General features: G+C 40.8%; 1 protein-coding gene across 6 annotated transcripts in view; it reads left to right on the top strand.

Annotated features, from left to right (window-relative positions):
• The window catches only part of RHBDD1 (rhomboid domain containing 1), a 115,133-nt gene that overhangs the window by 16,629 nt on the left and 82,745 nt on the right, over window positions 1–15,759 (top strand). For 4 of the 6 annotated variants that reach the window (XM_082658177.1, XM_082658180.1, XM_082658178.1 and 1 more), the window contains 2 exons: window positions 6,158–6,665; window positions 7,924–8,056. In XM_082658177.1, coding sequence (XP_082514303.1) covers window positions 6,233–6,665; window positions 7,924–8,056 — 566 coding nt within the window. In that variant the 5' untranslated portion in view covers window positions 6,158–6,232. The remainder of the gene's footprint in view (window positions 1–6,157; window positions 6,666–7,923; window positions 8,057–15,759) is intronic. The other 2 variants (XM_082658182.1, XM_082658179.1) reach the window with 1 other exon arrangement.

Here is a 15,759-nt window from a genome sequence, read left to right as displayed (position 1 = left end):
AATTGAAACCCTCATACACTGCTGGAGGGAATGAAAAATGGACAAAAATTTGGAAAACAGTTTAGTAGTTCCTTACAAAGTTAAGCATAGAGTTACTGTATGACCCAGCAATTCTATTCCTAGGTATATGTCCAAGAGAACTGAAAACATATGTTTCTACAAAGAAATTGTACATGAATGTTCATAGCAGCGTTATTCATTATAGCCAAAAAAGTGGGAACAACCCAAGTGTCTATCAACTGATAAATGGATAAAAACACAGTGTGGTATATCTATATAATAAAATATTATTGGACCATAAAAAGGAACTAAGTACGGATACTTCCTATGATGTGGATGAACCTTGAAAACAGTATTCAGTGAAAGAAGCCAGACACAAAAGGCCACATATTGTATGATTCCATTTAGATGAAATGTTCAGAATAGGCAAATTCGTTGACATGAAAGGTAGACTGGTGGTTGTCAGGCATTGGGCGGGATGGGGAGATAAGTGGGGAGAGTTTCATTTGGGGGTAATGAAGATGTTCTGGAATTAGATGGTGGTGCTGACTGTGCAGCCTTGTGAATATACAAAAACCACCGAATTGTATAGTTTAAGACAGTTTTATGGTGTGTGAATTATATCTCAATTTTAAAAAATCAATGCTTAAGCATCTGGAAAGTTAGGCATTAGCAAAATATTCAACCTGAGTGATAGCAGGCCTCTGATAAATACTTGCCAAATGACTTGAACAAACCTACATTCTCCTCTATGATTCTTATTTTTTAGAGAATATGCTTAAAATATATGGAACCTAAATGAAATTTTCCAAAGGCATGACAATAGTAATAATGACATATCATTAATCTACCTCATATAAGTATTGATAAACCTTTTCTTGATTCTTAACTAAAAATCTCACACAATTTTAAAAGATCTCAATGAATAATTTTAAGATTTGTTGCACTTTCAGTGACCTGGAAGGCTGTTTTCAGAAAAGCGTTCAATTACTTCTATTAAGACTGTAGTTTCTTTCTTTCGTGTGAAATTAATTTGGTTACTGTCAGATGCCAGACTGGGAATATAATTTATAACTGGTACATATTCTTGCAGTTTAATGGCCTGAGTTCTTCTTGAACATTTAAACTGAAAATTGATATATAATGTCATCCTGGTAAATGATAATGATGAAACATTTCCTGCTTTGTAAGTAGAGCTGAAAATCGTCATAGTAAGTTTCTTTTCCCTTTTGGTAAAATTCCTTTCTTTACCCCGTGAGACATGTTGGTTTCCCAAGTTATGAATTCAGTTTCTTTTGTTTGTTCTAGCCACTTAGTTTTTCTTATTACAACCTGTTTAATTTTTAATTTCTCATTAAAAGTAAATATGGCTTATTTTCCTATCCATATTTCAAGAGGTCTTCCATTTCTCTCTGTCACAACCTTGATATAGCACTGTCTGGTGTGTATTACTACATAATTAAAACGCCATGGTTTTTTTGTTTTTTGTTTTCCTCATAAACAGAGCACTTCCAGGACAAGGTGACTGTTTAACAAACCACTACAGTATGAATTTAAAGAAGTTTGGTTTCTTTCTTCTTCTCCTCACCCTGCTCCTCCCTCTGTTTTATTTGCTCTCTCCACGTTTTCAGAAGAGCAGTCTTTGGTAAAGATTTTAACCGACAGCCAGATCTTCTAGGTAGTTCTAATCCTTGTGGCTCGCACTGCAGGTAGCACTGAAACTTGTAAATTGTCGTGAACCTTGTAGTGTTCATGGAACCTACTGACACCAGAGTGACAACCCTGTGGACGCTCTTATCAACAAAGCCCTTGTGGAAGTAGAAGTCAAACAGCCGTCTGGTCAGGGTTAAAATGCCATGTTTTTTTAATCAAATAGTTCTGGCAAAGCAACCTATTAATACGATTTAAATGGTTCAGAGGTTTATTCCTGTCCAGTTGAGATAAATGTTACAACACTCTTCTGGAAGTAAATGATAAGTGGAATAATATGTACAGTGCTCTGGGGAAGGTTGCTGCAATTGTAGGAAAAATACTTAGGGATGAATGTATCATAGACCTTTTCAGTCAGTCTTGTTTATTTTATAATGTAGATATATTCAGCATGCTCATCTTGAGTCAATGGACAAACACCTATTAAGCACTGACTGTATACGAGTCACTATGCTAGGCTCTGGGTATTCAGTGGTGATCAAAATAGATAGTTCTGCCCTCAGCATTTATGCTATAATGGTGGAGCTCCTGGTGTGGGAGCACCTGGCTGGTTGGATCATAGTGACCAAGGCAGAGACCAGTGTGAGCTGAGACCAGAGGGGTAGGCAGGACAGTGGTAAGCACGAGCGTGTAGTTACGGTCAAGAGTTTGGACTTCATTCCAACTGTAACGATAAGCCATTGAAGGCTTACTGCAGGGGAATCCCACTTTAGTTTTATAAAAATTACCCTGAGCAGTAGTGAAAAATGGTTGTTGGGTAGAAGAGGAGAAGCAGAGTTTATGTTGTAATCCAGGCAAGTTATAATGGTGGCTTAGACTAGAGTAGTGGCTCTAGAGCTAGAAAGAGGTAGATGATACAAATAGTTTGGAAGAGTTAGCAAAGTGTGGTGGATGGGATTTGGGGGAAGCAGAGTGAAGAGGGAGAAGGATGTGTCGAGGATGTTGTCTGTATCTCCAACCTGAACACCTGGGTAGCTGGAGATTCTGTGTCCTGAGATCTGGCACATGGGAGGAGGGGTAGACTTGGAAGGGACTGTCCAGTGTTCAGTTTGGGGCGTGTTGAATGTGAGGGGGAGGATATGTTTACAAGGCGGGGGGTGGGGATGGAGTGCAAGGACCAGCCTACTCTTCCTCGCGCTGGTGTAACTGGTTATGGGCTGAGTACAGGTTAGAATAACAAGTCACTTTCAAAACCAAACACATTGCACTGGTTTCCAGCTTATGAATCATGCCTCTATGCTTTCTGCTACAGCTCAGCTCTCTAAAAATATCTGTGTAATTATGGGCAGGATGAAACAATATTCATCTTACAGTAAGATGTGTGCCTGCCTGGCCCACGAAGTCAGGTTACAGATTTGATCTTCACAGGAACCAGTTAGATTTTCTGTTATCTTGTTACAAACAGGCTACATCCCTCACCTTGGATGGCTGACTTGATTACTTATTAGGAAGGAAACTGGGCCATAGAGCCGGTTTGAAATAGTGTCGATTTATCTTCGCTACTTAAAACTACGGTCTAGTGGCCTTTTGGAAAACAGAGCCCAACCTATATTATGCACTTCTCATGTTGGTTATGGTTCTATCTGCCTTTACGTTACGCATACCACATCATTTTATTCATCTTGTGATTTTCTGCAGCCAGTATTTTTATTTCCTTCAACAAATAGAAATGATAGAAATGGGCCATTTAGGGGCCGGGATTGCAAGTGTTTTGGTCTTTGCTGTACCTCTAATGCCTGGCACAGGGACTGGCATGCATTTGGCACTTGATATTTATTCTAAAAACTAAGTGACTGAGGAATGGCTGAATAGTCATTCTGTAAGAAGGAGGGCTAATTCAGTTTTGGGAAATCAAGAGATCAGGTGGACTGTATTCTTCCTACAAGGTTGTGTCCCTGAAATCTGCGAAGTCAAAGCTGTAAAATGTAAATTTGGGAGCCATCCTGATAAAAAGAATTACAGAACCCATGAGAGTGGAATTCCATAAGTGTATGCAAAATAGCGTAGAATAAGAATAGAGCGAAACTGAGAAGCAGAGGAAGGGGAGTTGGGAGGAGGCGGGAACGTGCAGGAGAGCACAGCGTCCCAGGGAAGAAGGAGCAGCCAGCAGTGGGGAGATAGAGCTGAGGGTTAATGTGAGCCTGGGCGCACAGTGTGAGACAAGCTTGGGGAAATTCCACTGTCCTTTTGTTTATACTCTCCACCACTAACGATTCCAGTCGAGAGGGGACTTTTTCTTAAGCAAAGACATAATTATGTTTGATTTTCTGCTGTGCGTAGCCTGCCATCATAGGACACTGTACTGATATCGAAGGGCTTATTTTGTCATTTCTTATAAGCTGGTTACTTAATGATCAGGCCCATATCTTTCCATTGCTCCTGTTACAGGTAATGATGTTTGATATATATAATTATCTAGGGGAATTGGAAACATGTCACAGTAGTTGGAGATCTGAAAATCAACCTGAACGTCAAGGTGAAAAATATAGACTATTTCTCCAAAATTACCTGGGAGCGTTTCAGTTGAAATTTTATTAAATTCTCTAGTTCATGAGAATGCTACAAAGCTATAATAATAAGCCCTGGCAATAAAGAAACCTGGGGTTGTGCTAATAATGGGGGTACACCCATAACACATACGTATATATAATATTTTCTTGGGCGTTTCTTTTGGGTGTGAAGTTGGTAAGAATCCCTGTGTGGAGAGGGATGGGGAGTACATTTGAGTCTTATTATTTGAATGTTAACGTTGCAAAGACTTTTTCTCCTAAGTGAGATTACTTTATGAATGAAAAAAGTAGCTACCATTTATTCAGTACCTACTTTGTTCCAGACATGTTACAGTAATCCTGAGAAGGAGGTATTATTTCTAATTTAAAGTGAAGAAATTGAAGTTTAAGTAATTTAGCATAGATCTCAGGGCTAGTAAGTAGGAATCTAGCTGTTTTTTACTCTAAAGCCCATGCACTTTCTAATGTGCTGTCTGAATGAGAACCTTTAGGGTATCAGAGTGCATTATATATTTGATTGGAGCCAAGATAGCTCCACAGGGAAATCAGAAAACCATTAGATGAGAACTTTTTCAGCATCCTGTCCCCTAATCTGCCTATTTACCCATATCTGCACCTAAAATTCTTCTTCCTTCCTGTTATGATGGACAAGGCTATTCCCTCTAAGGACTTGATTCTTTTTCTCTTTTGCATCTTTAGTCTGTGTCTCTTTCTTTACTAGCTTTTCCCCATAAGCCTAACCTAGACCTTTTCCGAAGCAAATACCTTCTGTATTGGTTAGTAATTGCTGTATGACAAACCACTCCAAAATTTGGTGAAGTTAATTTAAAATATCATTTATTTAGCTCACTGTTCTGTGGGTCAACGAATTAGTCTGGGCTCAGCTGGATTTACTTACGCATTTGTGGTCAACTGCTGGTCAGCTAGACCACTTTGCTTCTGAGGCATTAGCTGGTCAGTGGCCAGGGCCATCAGGGTGACTAGAGCATGTGTCTTCCGTTGTCCAGTAGGCCAGCCCGGACTTGTCCACATGGTTGCCTAGGAGGGTTTCAAGAGAGAGCAGAAGTCTGCAAATCATCTTGAGGCCTAGATTCGGAACTAGTGTCGCTTGCTTTTCATTCTGTCAACCAAAGCAGGTCACAAGGCCAGCGCAGGGCATGGAGAAGTAGACCCGTGAATATGGCACTCTTCCTCGTGGGCAAATCCAATCTACCCTCCAAGACCACCTCAGCCTGAGTTGTGTGCCTTGGGTCTGGGCTTCCTCTGTCCCTGCACTGAGAACATTGTGTGGCAGTTGTTGGTTTACTTCTTAGTAGAAAGTGAGCTCCTTAAAGACAGCGACTGTGTTTTAATCCAGGATTTGGCTCATAGTGGGTAACTTTTAAAAGTGGAAATTTTTCTGAAAATAAAGCAGTCTAGCCGTTGACATCTGGTGATATGGCATAGCAGATAGTATACGCTTGCATTTTAAGACTTGCTTGCTAATGTTGAAGAACTTTGGAGCAGACTCTATCTAACATATAAATATCGAATATTTCCTTAAAAAAGTGAAGGGGTGAAGAATTCTCTCCAGCATTCTGAGAAGAAGTAATTATTAAATATTTGTGCACTATCTTCGTATGTTTTTTTGTTAGGTTATAAGTTTGTTTATAAGGAAGACAAGTTACCTTTTCATGGCATATTTGTCAGCAAAAGCATACCCATCCATTAACTGGTCCACTGGGATCTGGGATGACATTTCTCCTTTAGGATGTAAAATGAGGAGGGACATCAGCCAGTGTCCTGGGCGTTACTCTGGAAGACACAGAAAATAATGCTTCTGTTAGATGGGAGATGAGATATACATAATGTAAGCCCATCTTTTAAGTGAGCACGTCTTGTCACTGTCCTAATTCTTAATTGACGGATTTTCATGTGCATTTTATTTTACATCTTAGGCTCAGCTGCCTCTGTATCTTCCCAGATTCTTCACGTCTGACCACATTTTCCCGTCACAGGCTTGATATCTAACCATGCAGCGGAGGTCAAGAGGAATTAGCACTGGGCTGCTCCTGCTCCTTTCTCAAATCTTCCGCGTTGGGATCAACAATATTCCACCTGTCACCCTAACAACTTTGGCTCTCAACATCTGGTTCTTCTTGAATCCTCTGAAGCCGCTGCTTAGCTCCTGCCTTAGCGTGGAGAAGTGTTACCAGCAAAAAGACTGGCAGCGCTTACTGCTTTCCCCGATTCACCACGTGGATGATTGGCACTTGTATTTCAATATGACATCCATGCTCTGGAAAGGAATTCATCTGGAAAGAAGACTAGGAAGTAAATGGTTTGCCTACGTCATCACCACATTCTCCCTACTCACTGGGGTGGTGTACCTGCTCCTGGAATTTGCTCTGGCAGAATTTATGGATGACCCTGACTTCAGAAGGGACTGTGCTGTAGGTTTCTCAGGTAAGGCAGATGCATTTCTAAGGTAGTCCGCATGAAAACAGTAAGGGAGGTGCAGCTGTTGTCATTTTTTGAAGCAGGGGTCCCAGTTGGTGAGGGAACTGAATTCTGAGGGGCTAAGCACTGCTGGGGCTTGGATTTTGGTGAATAGGCTGATTGGAGCACAGGAGAGACATAGATTTTGCTGTTTCCCATTATGCCGCATCATTCACTCTTGGACAGTTGAGACTAGGGTCTGCCCAAAGGTAGTTTTGTAGGAGACGTGGTCCTGGAGATATGCACTGGCTCCATTATGGTGGGACGAGGGAGAGAGGCACTGGTGTACTTGTGGGAGTTCTCTAAAAAGATGGGTATGCATCTCAATAACGCCATTAAAATAAATGCACCACACCCTACAATGGCATGCTCACTGTGTTTTCAGAGCCATGATAGTCTTTATACATAATTCATGCTGTTTAATTAATGTAACAGGTCCCTAGGGAGGTGGCCTTGTCTTGATTTTGTAGATGAGGAAGCTAAGGCCCAGAGAAGTCAGGTAACTTGCTCAAGGTTGCACACCTCATAAGTGACGGAGCTGGGATTTGAACCCAGTCTTCGTGGCTTTAAACACGTATTACATTGCCTCTCACTGATCCCCTCACTAGTTCTTTTTTTACATTTTTCTCATAGGACTAAATTGCCATCAGGACTTAAAATAGGTATCGTGAAAATTAGCATGTGAAGGGTAGGAGGGAAATAGTCCCGAAACCAAAGGAGATCAAACCCTTCCCTCTGTTTTCCCTGCCGTCCTTACCCCTTCCCTCTAAGGTGCATCCTCATGCATCTGATTGTGTGAGAAGAAAGGAAATAAGCCCTGCCTTCAATATGTCTTTCCATAGGAGTTAGAAAACTACACGTTAATGATATTTTTTAAATTGAGTTAAAAATCACATAGAATGAACGATTTTGAAGTTTACAGTTCAGTGGCATTTAGTATTGCACCATTGCGAGTGTCTTATTCCCATTTTATGTGTTATATATTTAGTAGCATACTCAAAGTCAGTATGAACTTCCGTGTTAAGAAACATCAAAGGAATGATTGCCTTGAAGACTGTTTTTCTACCAAATGCTGGGTTGACTTGTAAGGAATAGAGTATGTTTCGAAGCAAAAAGTTGGATGTAATGGAATAATCATTTTCACTTTCAGTTAGTTTTCTTTGTAAATGTTAATCATCTCCACATTTGGATTGTTGATATTTATATGCTCTTTATCCTCTTTTAGGAGTTTTGTTTGCTTTGAAAGTTCTTAACAACCGTTATTGCCCTGGAGGCTTTGTCAACGTTTTGGGCTTTCCAGTACCCAGCAAATTTGCTTGTTGGGCAGAACTTTTGGCTATTCATTTCGTCTCGACAGGGTAAGTGTTTACTCTTAGAGAATACAAATGAAGAACCTGATGTTCCATAGAGAAAGAATTATAGTCATAATGAGGTAATCAATTGTCTTTTACAGTGAAGTTTTTCTTTAACTATAAGGACAGAATCCAGCTTAATGGTTTTAATGTCAGATATTCCCGTGTTTGAATCTAGTCAGCTACTGACCTGAGTGATTTTGATGTATTTGTCTTATCTGAGTTTCCATTTCCTCACCTTTTAAGTTGAACCTGATACACAGATTTGGGGATTAATATTAACCAGCCTGTCAATTAATTAATTCTAATAACAATAATCTAAAGAGGCACATAGAAACCACGTAATTAGAAAGATACGAAATCAAAAGGTATGTTGGTCCAGTGCTTTTAAGCCATTTTAGTTGTGAATTTTCTTGGTGGTAGACTCTTTAAACAAAAGACTTTACTCACAATTTTGATATAGAAAATTGATCAACTCTGAACTGTTTTGGATGGAGAGGAAGCATAGGGCTCCACTCCCTTTGCCTTACCCCCGTGTCACTGACTGCCTTAAGAGGCACCTCCACAGAACCTTAGGGCTCCAGGGAACACATTTTGGGAATCACTGATGTCTGCGAATTTCCTTTACGGGTGAGGACAGGGAAATTCAGAAGGTTTAGGGACTCATCAAGCAGTGTCGTGGTAGACACTAGACTAGTTAGGATTCAGGCCTCTGGACTCCTGGTCTGGGTGTTCTCGGGGGGGAGACGGGGGTGAGGTGGGGCGTGCTTTTCCGCTTTGGTTCTTTTCTCTACTTTCTGTTCAGGAAAAAGAGAGTGAATTGTGTTATTTTCCCACCTCTTCCACCAGCTGCACTTCTCTTAATCTGTGTAATGCACCTGGAAGCCCATGGTTTGCTCATTTATTTTTACTTCGGGGACCTGGATGCTGTTTGGAGAAGGGGGAGATTCAGGAAGATTCAGAAAGAAGTAAGAAGGATATTTTTCTGCTGCTGTGCTTTTCAGACAGGAGCTTTTTTCCTCAGCTTTCCATTTGTGTGACTGCGTTGGGTGTTGTACTTTATTTGAGAGTATTCTCCTTGGGCTGTGTGTCAGCCCAGTAACCTTGAGTCCTTCTTTAATGCTAATTTCCCATCATGGGCAGCCATTGCCAGCTGGTCCGTAAAAGGCAGTGATGTGGCCACTGAACACCACTCATTTGCAACTGTATTGTTATCTTGTGACAGTTCCACGAAGAAAGCCTAACAAAATCTTCAAAGTTTTCTTTGAAAAAGGGTCCAGTAATGTCTGTCCCTTATCTGAACAGCCCTCTCTATACCTTGTCACTCACAGCTCCCTGACTTGCTTGATGTGACTCGGTTCTCTGTGGAGACCAGAGACTCTTGTGTGTGAGGGCAACACCCAACATTCATATGAAAATCACTCTCTCTGGTACTTGAACTTTTATTCTGTAATGAATCCATTGAACAGCAATGCCTTTAATAGTCTCATGCAACTATTTCTGAAGACTCCATCACACATTTTATTTTTTTAGGGTTCCCCCCCCCTTTACATAGATAAGGGATGGTTGCATTTTTATGTAATATGCTTATTCTGCGTGGAGGGACCTGATATTCTGAGCTTGGGAATTAAACGGAATTTCCTTTGAAGTTTGAAAGACAAAATCTTTTGGTTTTTAAGATTTGACTGCTTTGAATGATAAACTTCTGATATCCAGGCATCTGCTTATGCATGTGTCCATTGAAGACGGAGCTGAACGCTGGTCCAGGAAACCTAAGAGGGGCATGCTTTTTGAGATGGATCTTGGAAGGATGGGGGAAACCAGAGCTCTCTGGGCTCTGCATTGTTATTCTCCTGGTGGTTGTCAATTAGAGTTTTCATTGGGAAAACACTGTAAATCTTTACAACAAAGCCTGCTTTATCGACGGACTTAATGAGCTGCCCTTTGGGAGAAAAAAAAACCTGCCAGGCAAACATTTGGTGGACCTCTGTGTTTTATGAAAGCCACAGAATTAGTAATTTCCCCAGTTAGGGAGTTTTATGGAGGGAAGCCACTCCAAACAGCCAGCCGTTGGTTCAGCACTGTGAGAGGTTATGGACTTGACCAGCAGAGTGACGTAATCGCACTCCTTTGCTGGAGCTTTTGCTTTTACAGTTCTCGTGTGTCCCTTGTTTCAGTGACATCTTTGCCTCACATGGTCTTTTACTTTCCCTGCATGTCCTGGGGCCCTGGTAGGTGGTTGTGTTTAAAGAAGTGACCCTCCTCCCAAGGTGGCACAGTGGGGAGGTGATTGCAAAATTCTAATTTTCACCTTAAAGCTCAAATTTTATCATTGACAATAAATATCACTAGTTGTTTTTTTTTTTTTTTTTTGTGGTACGTGGGCCTCTCACCGTTGTGGCCTCTCCCGTTGCGGAGCACAGGCTCCAGACGCGCAGGCTCAGCGGCCATGGCTCACGGGCCCAGCCGCTCCAAGACATGTGGGATCTTCCCGGACCGGGGCACGAACCCGTGTCCTCTGCATCGGCAGACGGACTGTCAACCACTGCGCCACCAGGGAAGCCCTCTTTTTTCTTTTTAAATGTGCATGTGTGGCTGTGAAAAATACAGCGACTACTGGTACTGTTTGGAGTCACCGCCTTGATTCATTTGATTCAAGCGGCCAAGGCACAAGCAGTTGGACCCACCATTGCTTTTATACCACTAATGCAAACATCAACACGTGGAAAACGGCACATGATACCTCAGTATAATTATGAAAATAGTTCTGACTTCATGAACTGCTGGAAGGGCCTCTGGGACCTCCAGTGGCCCATGGAGCACACTTTGAGAATCGCTGCTCCCAGCTCTCATGCTGCCTCTCTAGCACTACTCTTGACCGTTTCTTAGCTTGTATGAAAGGAAAGATGGGGAGCTTCATGCAGTCAGGGATGGCAGAGAAAGGGAAGCAGTGAAGTATGTGAGAACGTATATTGTATAACCACTGAAATTGCTAATTAACGGTTGCTAATTAGCATGAACTGTTAACACTGTCTGAAGGAGAATGGCCACTTGTCACTCTCATTACAGGGACTGACTATAAGATCTGCCTGTGTTCCACACAGGACAGAATTCCTTAGATGCAGGGAACTCCCGTCCTACTTTCAGTTCTCTCCTTGCGTCTGCTTGCATTTTGGGCTAAGGTGCTTCTGGCATATTCATCTAAAATGCAACATGCAGTTCTTTCTTCCCCAGTAGTACTGAGATAGGGAATATAAAAGAAAAGTGCATTCGGCTGGCATATACTGTTTGAGTATCAGTTGACACCCCTGTGGATCTAGCTACGTAGTAGTCTATTGGATTTTTGCCTTGGGAATTAGAACTGAGGTTGGAGAATAGCAATTTGGAAGATGACGGTAACACCATCTCCTGTCCCACATGTTCTTTTAGAACTTTGCCACTCTACCTAGAGGTGGGGTCCAGTGTACCTCCCCCTGAATTGGGTGGATTTGTGACGCAGTGTAATCAGTAGATGGCAGCAAAAGTGCCATGTTAATTCTGAGGCAAGAAGTTTCTTGCCTTGTGAGCTGAAACACTTGCCCATGGAGCCCATGTTCCCTGATTCCACCATGCTACGAGGAAGTGGCGCGTGACCTGTGAGTGAGTGGCCATTATATACAGCCATGAGTCCCCTCAGCCTCAACATTGTGGAGCAGAGACCTGTCACCCCCTGTGCTTTCTGAATTCCTGACCCACAGAATCTGTGAGTGGAAGAAAACAAGTGTTGTTTTATGTCACTACATTTGGGGAGATTTGTCCTACGTAATGTCAACGAGTTGAATGAAAAAAAAGGGAGGGAAACTAGAATGAAAAGCAAAGGAGTACAAAGGGCAGTGTTTGGGCAGTGGGGGAGAGAGTGGAGTGAAAGCAGAAGAGAGCCAAGGGTGGAGGCCTGGGGAGGAATCCATGCTGAGATGCTGTGGTACCACGAGTCAGAACATCACCACTCATCAAATAGCAGGGCTTTAAAGCAGTGGTTGGCAACTGTGGGTTCTAATCATTTAAAACGTTCTGAAATCAATGTAGTGGGTCACAACCAGCATTTGAAAGAAAGAGAGAGAGAGGGAGGGAGGGAGGGAGGAGAGGAGAGAGGAAGGAAGGAAGGAAGGAAGGAAGAGAGGGGAGTGGGAGGGAGGGAAGGAAAGAGAAAGATGGGTTAGTGTTGAATGTGGTAAGGGTATTATTTCAAGGAACTTTTGTTTTAGCTATATGTATGTGTATGCTATATTTCTAAAAATGTATTTTTATTGTGGGACACAGTACAAAGATTTTGGGAGGTGTTGCTTTAAAGCAGCTACTAGTTGCTTAAACTAGAGTTAAATACATTTATAGGATCAGAGACATTTATTGCCTTCAGCGAAAGAGGATTAGATTGCCAGGTCTTTGGTGGCAATGAGATGAACAGGCTGTGACTCCAGATTTCTACTAATTTATTGTCTTTCATTAGAATAAGTGCTAGTTTACAAGGCTTATCAAGGACCGAGTGAGCTCTCAAGATAGCTGTCTGTATATGGAGATGTATGCTAACAGATTTAGACTTCACCTAAACCAGAAATGCTAGTAACGGTTGTTCAGTTATAAAGTTATTCGTAAAAATCCTTTGAGAATTCAAGAGAAAGGGGTTATCTAGAGCAAAGGAGACAATGAAGTGTAAAAGTTGCCACATTTTCCCAAAAAGTATAATATTCCTCTCCAAGCCTTTTAAATGTAGACGTATTCAATAACTTAGTAGAAAATAAAACAAAACCTGAATGGATATAGGGTTAAAATATACATTGGGAGTTTGTGTAAGCAAGCAAGTGGCAAATAGGTAAATCCAATGATACTTAATTGTGCTTTGGAGAGAATGCTCCTTTGACAAGAATGGCCTGATGGATGAGAGCTAAGCAGGAACTGTGGTCTTCTCAGGGCTGGGGCTGTGTTATGGCAGCCCATGGAGAGGAGAGAGGGCTGCTGTCTGAGATTCCTGTTCTTCAAGGGCGGATTAAGTTGTTTTTCAAGAAGTTATATTACACAATTGCATCTTTTGTTTTGTATCTACTGGGACGGTTGCATTTTTCTACTAAACTTGGATGACAAATGTTGCATATATAGAATTGATACTCACCCTCTGTTTTATTTCACTGAAACATGTTTTCACAGCCTGTTAAAGAGTTCAGTTTGAATCAACGTCCCAGGACTCTCCTGAGCAGATTTTTCCTCTGCATTCCTTGGATGTCCATTGATATATTTCCTCCCTTTTCCCTTTACAGACTCCTGTAAAGGAAGGTTATATAAGTTATATAAAGGAGTTAGTTAATTTGTCTGTCTCCAGGAGGGCTTCCAGTTGACCAGGACTCAAGGTGAGAGCAGTACTTAACCAAAGCAGTGATTCCCTTGAGTTAGGTTTTACGAGATGAGAATGAGAAATTTCGAGGCAGAGAACTTTCCCTCCCACTAGAATTGGAACTCTTCGAGGGAAAGGGAGTGTGTAAATCATCTCTCTAGCTCTGGAGTCCAAGTTTGTGGCAAGAGAGGAGACCCAGCCTTGTCCTGAGCCCATCCCTGACCACCATAGGAAGAGCTTCAAGCTAAATAGGAGGTGCATTAAGAACAGAAAAGAATTGTATCTGACTACTAAGTTTCTTCTTTCTTTTATAAGAGATTTAATGTAACAATTTCTTTAAAAAACTGGTTATATTACGTAAAGAATTAAACTGAAAAGAAAGCAGTAGCTGAACGAGAGTGTAACCTAATTTCTCAGCTCCTAATTGAAAGAACAATATATTCATTGTAGAAAAGTTGACGATATATAAAGTATGATAAAGAAAACAAATTGCCCATAGTCTCCTTCCCAGAGAAAACTACTTTAAGCATTCTGCCATCACACACCTCTTCCCTTATACGCAATTATATTTCCTATTTTCTCATTTAACTTGTTATAAGCAACAGCTCTTCAAAAGCCTCAGTTTTAATGGTGTATAATGATTCCTGTTGTGGTTCCTTTATTTTCTCATTCACTAATTTTACATGCTAATTTTATTACCTAATCGTCCAAATTATAAGTGAGGATGTCTATCAAAGCATCATTTGCTAGTCTTGGCTCCCAGGTCTGAATATGTCCTCAGAGTAGATTTCCAGAATTAGAATAATGGATTTGAACTATTTTCATGGCACTTTTATACATTTTACCAACTTGCTTTCTATAAGTTTGTTCTAGTTTATAGCCTACCAACAGCATATGAGAGTGTCTGCTTCCCCACTTCTTGGCCAGCCTGAATATTTGCTGTAAGGTTTTTGGAAATCTGATATGTAACAAAAATTATTCTCTTGCTGTTATTTATACTTCTATTGTTAGTGAAATGGGACAACTTTTTATTTCCTTTTTAGTAAGTTATATTTCCTTGTCTGTGATTTGTCTTTGTGTCCTCTACATATTTTCAGGACGCTATAATTGTTCATTGTTAGAGTGATGATACTGAATTTCAAGGTGTTCTTATTAGATTATATATACTAAGAAACCTTAAGTACACAGTACAATTTTAAGTTCTATAAATAATAACTTAGCCAGTGTCTATGGGGATTTTTTTTTTGGCTGATATGAATGGATAAAGATTTATTCTAAACTATAGCTAAGAACAGAAAGTCTTTTACACTGAAAATCAAGAAATGATATGATAGGTTGTTTTGGGAGTAGATTGAAGACAGGATTTATTTATATGTTTTAAATAAATTTTATGTTTTAGAATGGCTTTATAGATTTACAGAAAAATTGTGAAGAGATACAGAAAGCTCCCACATAACCTGCACCCAGTTTCACCTAATTTTGACATCTTAACATTAGTATGGTATATTTGTTACAGTTGATAAGCCAATATGACACATTATTGTTAACTAAACTCCATGCTTTATTCAGATTTCCCCAGTTTTCATGTGATGTCCTTTTTCTGTTCTAAGTTCTTATCTGGAATACCACATGACATTTCATGTATCCTTAGGCTCCTGTGTTAGTCAGCTTGGGCTGTCATAACAAAATACTGTAGATTGGCTGGCTGAAACAACAGAATTTTATTTTCTCACAGTTCTAGAGGCTAGAAGTCCAAGATTAAGGTGCCAACATGGTTGGAGTCTGGCAAGGACTCTCTTCCTGGCTTGTATACGGATGCCTTCTTACTGTGTCTTCACATGACGGGGGAGGGACAGAGAGAGACAGAGAGAGAGAGAGAGAGAGAGTGCATGAGAGCATGCCATCATGAGAATCCCACCCTCATGACCTCATCTAAACCGAATTATCTCCCAAAGGCCCATCTCCAGATATCATCACATTGGGAGTCAGGGCTTCAACATATGAATTTGGGTAGAGACAAAATTCAGTCCATAGCAGCTCCTCTTGGCTGTGACAGTTGGTTTTATTTTTAATGAAGAGTTGTGAGATATCACTCCTGAATGTCCGTGTATATAAGCATTAACTTCCTTTTATTTGCCCTCTTGTAACCCAGAAGTAGTGTTCAGTTAGCCATGTAGCATGGTTTCTAAGCAAGTTTTAATTTAGGTGTATGGACACCTCTTGTCCTCTGTTAAATGGAGCTGCTGTGGCTCCACTGTAAAATGTGCATGTCATACACAGAGGGAGATATGAGAAACTTCCATCCCGACTAGAGCACACCAGCATGGAGGACTCCTGCTGTCTG

The sequence above is a fragment of the Grampus griseus genome, assembly GCF_964374135.1.
Source record: "Grampus griseus genome assembly, chromosome: 7".
NCBI lineage: Eukaryota > Metazoa > Chordata > Mammalia > Artiodactyla > Delphinidae > Grampus > Grampus griseus.
Note: the sequence above shows the minus strand (reverse complement) of the source record. Positions and strands in the feature narration are given on the sequence as shown.